Source organism: Malania oleifera, chromosome 5 (assembly GCF_029873635.1).
Source record: "Malania oleifera isolate guangnan ecotype guangnan chromosome 5, ASM2987363v1, whole genome shotgun sequence".
In the NCBI taxonomy this organism is placed as follows: Eukaryota; Viridiplantae; Streptophyta; class Magnoliopsida; order Santalales; family Ximeniaceae; genus Malania; species Malania oleifera.
The window spans coordinates 89,277,601-89,286,114 of record NC_080421.1 but is presented as its reverse complement, the minus strand read 5'-3'; the positions used below and the strand labels follow the sequence as shown (position 1 = coordinate 89,286,114).

The 8,514-nt window shown below is 35.6% G+C and overlaps 1 protein-coding gene across 2 annotated transcripts; it reads right to left on the bottom strand.

Moving 5' to 3' along the window:
- Positions 1-707: 707 nt before the first annotated feature.
- Positions 708-2,585, bottom strand: LOC131155522 (adenylate isopentenyltransferase 3, chloroplastic). Of its 2 annotated transcripts, none has more exons than XM_058108727.1 (2): positions 2,455-2,585; positions 708-1,934 (listed from the first exon to the last, which is right to left on the bottom strand). In XM_058108727.1, the coding sequence occupies exon 2, from the start codon at positions 1,921-1,923 to the stop codon at positions 811-813; it is 1,113 nt and encodes a 370-aa protein (XP_057964710.1). In that variant the 5' UTR covers positions 1,924-1,934; positions 2,455-2,585; the 3' UTR covers positions 708-810. The 2 variants fall into 2 exon arrangements, with proteins under 2 accessions (XP_057964710.1, XP_057964711.1); XM_058108728.1 differs by having other exon boundaries at positions 2,212-2,532.
- Positions 2,586-8,514: the final 5,929 nt, after the last annotated feature.

Below are 8,514 nucleotides of genomic sequence, written 5' to 3'. Positions count from 1 at the left end.
GCAATCGTCCCTACCATCATGACCATTTTGCCAAGTAAACCTATTAAATTTTTTTTTTTAATTCTTGATCATTTTGTTAGCAGGTCTGGCTATTTTTTCGATTGAGTTTGTCTTGCAAGCAGTTAGGATATTTTTTTATATATTATTTTCCTACATTCGAATATCACTTGAAAGAGAATGTCTCGCTACTTTGTAATCAAGCTACCTTATGTGTAATATGATCAAATCTAGAAGTGAATACAATTTTTTTATTTTTTTATTTCGAAGAATTACATCTCTTTACTCTTCCTCTATAATTTTGAAATTACACATCTTCACTTTCCCTCCCTTAATTAGGTTTCTAAATTAGGCTTGTAGGTTATACCTTTATGCAAAGTGACATTTAAATATTTTTATTAACTTTTATATATATATATATATATATATATATATCACTTTCTTTTTAATTATTTAATTATTAAATAAGATCATAAAGGTTCATTATATGAGGCATTGGGCTATGATTTAGACGACTCTGGACTAGAAATTTATTCCAAAATTGCAAGTTTTAGCACAAATAATATGTAAGCTTATGGAATCTATGGAAGGACCCTATAATCGCAACCCAGAAGCTGTATTCAGGTTTTAAATTAATTCGTTCCTAGCCCAATTAAGATCCTCCCTTATTTATATTGAAACAATTAGGCACCACAAATTTACATATATATTTTTCTTAATTTATGGATCATGCAAGCATCCTTTTATTGAAGAATCGAGCAAAAAATATATATCAAAGACAGACCAAATGATACGGTTGATCTCAATTATGAATTATTTATTGCTGACTTTGCAGGAGAACGCCGGACTTCGCATGGCGGTTGGCAATTTCAAATTGATGGCATCTTCTTCCACTGCCTTGGTCCTACTGTTTATTGAATCCTCGTGTCTGCAGGCTGCACTGTACAATGAAGCCCCCACTCCCTCTTCATAAAATTGGTTCCTCCACTGCCATTTCCACGGCTGCGCGGCCGCAGCATTGGAGGAGAACGAACTCGGAATAAGCTTTTCAAGTAGAAAATCTCTCACTATCTTTGTGCTCGGAGCCACCACCAACTCCTCCCACGCCTGGGCTGCCTCCTTCCCCTCTCTCCTAAATACGTCAGTGGCGTCGACCCGGTGCAGCTTCCACCCCTTCACATTTCCAAGTCTGTGAATCTTCTCCAATTGCCTGCACGCTAACTTGCACGTATTTTCCTTGATCTCTCGGATTGCCTCCTCTAGAGAGAGCTCGGCTCGAAGGTACCGATCGAGCTCGGGGATGCCGATGGCTCTCCTAATTCCCCATCTGTAATTTGCTTCTGGGTCGAAAAACTTTCTCACCTCCTCCACCATTCCGTTTTCGATCATTTGATCCACTCGCTTCGACACAAAGGAGTGAAGCACCGGGGCGGAGACGTCCACCCAAAGGAAACAACAGTCATACCGTGACCGAAACTTGTAGTCTTCATTCTCGACCAAAGCCTCAATATAGGAGTTGGAGCCTCCGGCTATGATGGGGAGGCAGCTACGCCCCGATATCAATTTGAGGGCGAGGATTGCTGCATCACAAAAATTCGCTGCAGTGAAGTCTGCATTAGGGTTTGCTATCCCTAACAGGTGGTGGGGGACGCCGCGCTTTTCTTCTTCCGTGGCCTTGTTTGTCACTATGTCTAGTCCCTCGTACACTTGTATTTTGTCGCAGTTTATGATCTCGGCCGGAAAGCGGGAAGCGAGATCAATGGAGAGGTGTGACTTGCCGGCTCCGGTTGCCCCCATCACGACCACTACCTTTTCTATCTTTTTCTCCCTCATGGGGCTAAAGAGGTCCATGTTCATGAGCCTAGGAGTTTGGATATTCATTGGAAGTGGAGCTTGGTTGCACATCATGAGCGTGGAAATCTTCATGGCTCACGGATCTGTTTCAACAATTAACATGGAATTGTAATGAGAAATATATAATGAAATTAAGACTTTCTATTTTATAATGTATATCGAACTCAAAACATCAAAGCTTCCCTTAAGAATATGTATGGAGTTAGAGCCACAGATTTGAATGACACAATACAAAGTGATATACGCTAAAATTTCATTTAATTTCACCCATTCGGATCTAAAAAAGGAACCTCAAGTTCCTACTTGCAAAGTTAGCATAAAAAACTACAGATAAAAGAGTTATTTCAATTGCATGCTTACAGAATTCTTTTCAAGGCATCTCCATCTGTACGCGGCAACGAGAGAGAGAGAGAGAGAGAGAGAGAGAAAGAGAGAGAGAGAGAGAGAGAGAGAGAGAGAGAGAGAGAGAGGGCGAGAGAGAGGAGAGAGAGAGAGAGAGAGAGAGAGAGAGAGGTTAGTCGAGATTGGATATAATTTTGGTTAGATTTTGTGGTTAATAGGCATGGGTTGGACGATTTTATGAAAACCCAGTTGTTTAATTACCTATTTTGGCGATCGGACAAGCCTTCTAATGATTGTACGTGGATAACACACACTTCCTTCCAGTATAGGAGGATTGAACAGGGAGATCATCTATCCAAAGCAATGTCATATATATATGCGTGCATGTGAGCAGGGAAAGATATATATTAGCCATATATATGATCAAAGGGAGAGGTAAACGTATCGCTTCTGGGCGGCGAGATGCTGATGGCATTGGTTGTGTACATGTGTCGGTATTCAAAGGGTTAGAATTAAAGTTGTATACAATTCAATAGGTCAACTGATGAATGGGTCCCTACTGCCTACTGATCATTCAAATCCCTTTCTCCATCTCTCTAGCTTGTCCCACTCTCTCTAGCTGGTCAAAGAATAGATGGGAAATGGTGGTGGTGCCAGATGGAATCCTTACTTTTTCTTTTTGGTTTTCATGGAAAATTAAGTGGCTAGGTGCCGACCAGGGGAAGATGGAGGATGAGTTGGGGTTTCATGTTGAATTGTTATATGTATATATATATATATATATATATATATATATATATGAGAGAGAGAGAGAGAGAGAGAGAGAGAGAGAGAGAGAGAGAGAGAGAGGCGCACACACACATATATTCCTGCTAAAAGAGATATTGGCCTTCTAACAATATGGAGTGGGTGGAGAAATTAAAGGCTCGTTTTTTGCATATTTAGTGGGATTTGATACTTTTACATATACCGACGGCTTTGAGCAAGCAAATTGCAAAGAATATTACTTAGTAGATTAACTCTCTTATTGGTGAAATGGGTCACTAATGATAATTTTTTTTTGCGTTCTTTATTCTAATAATATTTTTTGGGCATTCTTTATTCTAGTAATTAGCATATAGTGCCTTTTTCATATATATATATATATATATATATATATGTATGTATACATGTGTGTGTATGTGTGTATGTAGGCATTTGCAGATAGTAAAACTTGATAACCTTTTAGGTAAAGTGATAATATAACATGATATCAGAGTTCTGGTTGTCAGGAGGTCCTGAATTCTAGTCTTATCATTCGCCTTTATTCTGCAGTGTTATTTATCATTTGTTTATTTCTTCATGTGCTATCAGGTTGTTTAAGTTTTTAGGTAAAGTAATAATCTAACAGTAGAATATCAAATAAAAAAAAAAGGGTATCATGAGTTCTCAACTTTTATTGTTAAATGTGGAATCATTTTTGAAACATGCATTTGGTGAATCAAAATGGCCCTAACTTATTGATTATAATTCATGCTGATGAGTCCTTTATGTAAGTAGGTGGACAAAAATTGAGCTACTTGGAAGATCCTACTTAGAGTACTCTTAGTGAGTAAAATTGAAGGCAGACTTCTTCTTAATTTAATTTCAAATCATTGTACTGATCAAAAAGCAACTTGTCTTAAATACATAAATTATTGATGAGGATTTAAGCATGAGCATTATATATTTAATATGCACACATGGACAAGCAGACCCACCATTTTATTCTGTGCAGAAATTAGATGAATATAAGAATTAAAAAGACAGAAAATAACCTCTAACGAAATTTTGAGCTTTAAGGGATCACTTAAAAACACTTACGGAAAAGTGTTAAAGCAATGAATAGTTTTAATACAGCAAATGTGTAGCATGAATATTATTTTACGTAGAAAAATATTTTGATATGATAATGATGTAAATGCAGTATGATCTGAGAGGTTATGAAGGTATACAATACATTATGATTCTTATAAATGCATGATAAAATAATTATTTTCAGAATGACGTGATTATGTATGATATCGGCACGAGGCCGTAATTATGATATGTTCGGCACGAGGCCGTAATTATGAAAGATGTTATATAATCATGTACTATATGTTATCAGAACCCCGAATTTAGTTTAGTTCAGTTTCAGGAGGTCGGTACCATAGCTATATAGATCATATATCTATGTTCAGATTAGTGCTAACCACCCCACGAGGGGGTGGGAGATGGATAGTCGATGTGGCTTTCAATAAAGTGTGGACGTCCGCTTGGTAGTCCGAACCAAGGTGTGGCGGACTCATCGTACTTACAGACATATTTGATTCGGTAGTGGTCGACCAGCCATTGTCGGGTCCCGCCTTTGGGCTGCGCAACCCATCATGGGGGGGGTAATACATGACATTAGCTAGCTATTCATCCTGGGTATGTTTTCAGTATTATCAGTATAACATATGTTTTATGTATGATACGACTTACCAGAAAATATGAAAGCATGTGATTATTTAGTATGATATGATGAACGTTTACGAAAATATGAAATGTATAGTATATGTATAATTGCATTAAATGTTCATGTTGTCACACAACTGTATTTAGTTTATTTTCCCTTACTGAGATGTGTCTCACCCCCAACATTAATTAATTTTTCAGGAGACCCTGAGAGACCGGTGGGTCGTGGCCGCTATTGAGTTAGGGATATTATCCCGTTAGGAGGGTAAGTTTTTTTTACTAGGGTCAAAATTATTTTGTGTTTGACCCTAAAGTTATTTTGATGTTTATGAGGATGTATAAAAATACAGTATTATGATGTTGTAGTAAACTCTGGTATTATGCTTGATGAATGGATGGTTTAAATTTTATGATTGCTGCTGCTTAGGTTTCTGTTGTGATTGACAGGTGTCCCCGTTATCCACGAGTTCGGGTTGACCATTTTATCTATTATGTGACATTTTATATTAAGAAATTGAGGGTCTCTGCAAAGCATTCTTGCATTATTTTAAACATGTGACATCAATTTTAATTTTTCAACATTTTAAGCATGTGACATCAGAGGCATATATTATGTGAAAAATGTCAATGTGTTCTAAGTCAAAATCAGGGATATTCAATATACAAGTAATATACTCAACGTAAGATTAAGGATATATGGATATACATAAAGAGTATTCATACTGAGCATGTGACTATTCAATATGGCATACATACTTAACAGGACTATTATGGCATACAAACTTAACATTCCAAGGATATTCAATGTACAAGTAACATACTCAACATAAGATTAAAGAGATACGGATATACATATAGAGTATTCATACTGAGCATGTGACTATTCAATATGGTATACAAACTTAGCATGACTATTATGGCATACAAACTTAACATTTCATTACATCTTTGCTCTTCTAAGATTTCTCCCCCTTTGGACATCACTCAAAAACAAGGGAAAGAGATAAATAATACAGGAAAAGCTACCAAAAAAAGTGTTTTTGGATGAAAGGAAGCTGAGGAGAGTGAGAGAGTGAGAGCACAAGAAGAGACAAACCCTAGGTCAATTGACTGACCACTTGAATGACCTGGGTTTTTATAAACGAACCTAGGGTTTTTTCGTCAGTCAGTCAGCTGACCTTAGGGTCAGTTGGCTAACTGCTCTCTAGTCCAGGAAGAATAATTCAGTCAGTCAGCTGACTTCAGAGTCAGTTGGCTTACAAGCATCTGTTCCAGGAAAACTAATTCAGTCAGTCGGCAAACTTCAGAGTCAGTTGGTTGACTGTAGATTTTTCTTTAAACTTTTTCTTTTCACTTAGTTTTTCTACTATGTAGTTGACCAAGCTCTATTCTATTATAAATCTATCTTCTGGGAGAGGTTTAAAAAGGATATCAGCCCATTGATCATTTGTATTGATAAATTCTAGAATAATGTCTTCTTTTTGAACATGATCTCTTAGGAAGTGATGTCTTATATCAATATGCTTGGTTCTTGAGTGTGAAATGGGATTTTTATATATGTTTATCACACTTAATTGATATAGTTGTGTATTCTAAGTTAAAATCTCTTAACTTTTGTTTCATATATACTGTTTGTGCACAACAACTCCTGACTGCTACATATTCAGCTTTAGTAATTGACAAAGCCATGAAGTTTTGTTTCTTAAAGAACCAAGAGACTAATTATCTTCCTAGGAAGTGGCATGTGCCACTTCTACTCTTTTTATCTATTTTACACCTTGCATAGTTCGCGTCCGAATAACTAATCATTTCAAATCCAATGTCCTTAGGATACCATAGTCCTAAGTCCATGGTACCTATTAAATATCTAAAGATTCTCTTAATAACTATTTGGTATGATTCTTTAGGTGCTGATTGAAAACGTGCACACATACACACACTAAATATTATGTCAGGTCTACTGGCTATTAAGTATAGTAAACTTCCAATCATACCTCTATAATACTTTATATCTACAGGTTTCCCTTTCTCATCTTTATCTAGGCTGATGGAGGTACTCATGGGGGTTCCTATGGGTTTACTATTTTTCGTACCAAATTTTTTTATCATTTCTCTTATGTATTTTGATTGACTTAAGAAAGTCCCATGCTTGGCTTGTTTAATTTGCAGTCCAAGAAAATAGTTTAACTCCCCCATCATGCTTATTTCAAATTCTTCTTGCATACATTTTGCAAATTCTTTGCATAGATATTCATTAGTATCACCCAATATTATATCATCTACATAGATTTGAATTAGGAGTATATCATCTTTCTTGGTTTTAATGAACAAGGTACTATCAATTTTTCCTCTCGAAAACCCATTCTCAATTAGAAATCCGCTAAATCTTTCATACCAAGCCCTAGGGGCCTATTTTAATCCATACAAAGCCTTAGTTACTCTAAATACATAATTAGGATTTTCAATATTTTAAAAACCAAGGGATTGTTCAACATATACCTCTTCATTAATATACCCATTTAAAAAGGCACTTTTGACATCCATTTGGTATAACTTAAATTCTTTGTAGGAAGCATAAGCTAACAACATTATTATAGCCTCCATTCTAGCTACAGGGGCAAAGGTTTCATCATAGTCTATCCCTTCTTCTTGGTTATACCCTTTAGCTACAAGTCTAGCTTTGTTTCTAATGACTATACCATTCTCATCCTTTTTGTTTCTAAATACCCATTTAGTTCTTATGATCGAATGATTTTTAGGTTTGGGTAGTAATTGTCTGACTTTACTTCTTTCAAATTGGTTTAATTCTTCTTGCATAGAAATTATCCAAGAGCCATCTTTAAGGGTCTCTTCAACATTTCTAGATTCTTCTTGAGATAGGAATGCATAGTGATTACATAGATTCTTTAAAAAAGATCTAGTAGTTATACCTCTAGATGGTTCACCTATAATTTGATTTTGAGGATGATCTTTTACATATTTCCATTCTCTTGGTAATTCAGTATTCTCTATAGGTTTATCTTTGGGGGTTTCTTCATTTACTTCCTTTTCTTCCTTGATTTCTACCTCATCCTCGTTTTTGAAGATATCAACCTTTTCTTCATTTTTGACTTCTCTTGAAAAAGGATTTAATTCATAAAAGTCTACGTGAATTGATTCAACAATGGTGAGTGTTCTTTTGTTATAGATCCTATAGACCTTACTATTTGTAGAGTATCCTAGGAAAATTCCTTCATCCAATTTAGCATCAAATTTTCCTAAGTTATCTTTGTTATTGAGAACAAAACACTTACACCCAAAAACATGAAAGTAAGTTATGTTAGGCCTTCTTCCTTTCCATAATTCATAAAGTGTCTTGTTTAGAATTGATCTAATAGAAACCCTATTAATTACATAGCAAGTTGTATTTACAGCTTTAGCCCAAAAAATACTTGGGTAAGTTATTTTCATTAAGCATAGTTCTTTCCATTTCTTGAAGAGTTCTATTTTTCTTCTCCACAACTCCATTTTATTGTGGGGTTCTAGGTGCTCAAAAGTTGTGACTTATACCATGATCATTGCAAAACTTTTCAATGTATTGATTCTTAAATTCTCTTCCTTAGTCACTTCTTAGGTTTAAAACATTGTACCCTTACTCATTTTGACGCTTCTTGCGTAGAGTGATTAACAAATTGCAAGCTTCGTCTTTGTTAGCTAAAAACAATACTCATGTGTATCTAGAGTAATCGTCAACAATTATGAAGGCGTATTTTTTTCCTCCTAAGCTTTGAGTTCTAATAGGACCAAACAAGTCTAAGTGTATGAGTTCTAGGGTTCTACTAGTTGATATATGTTTCTTCCTTTTGAAGCTTATCTTGATTTTTT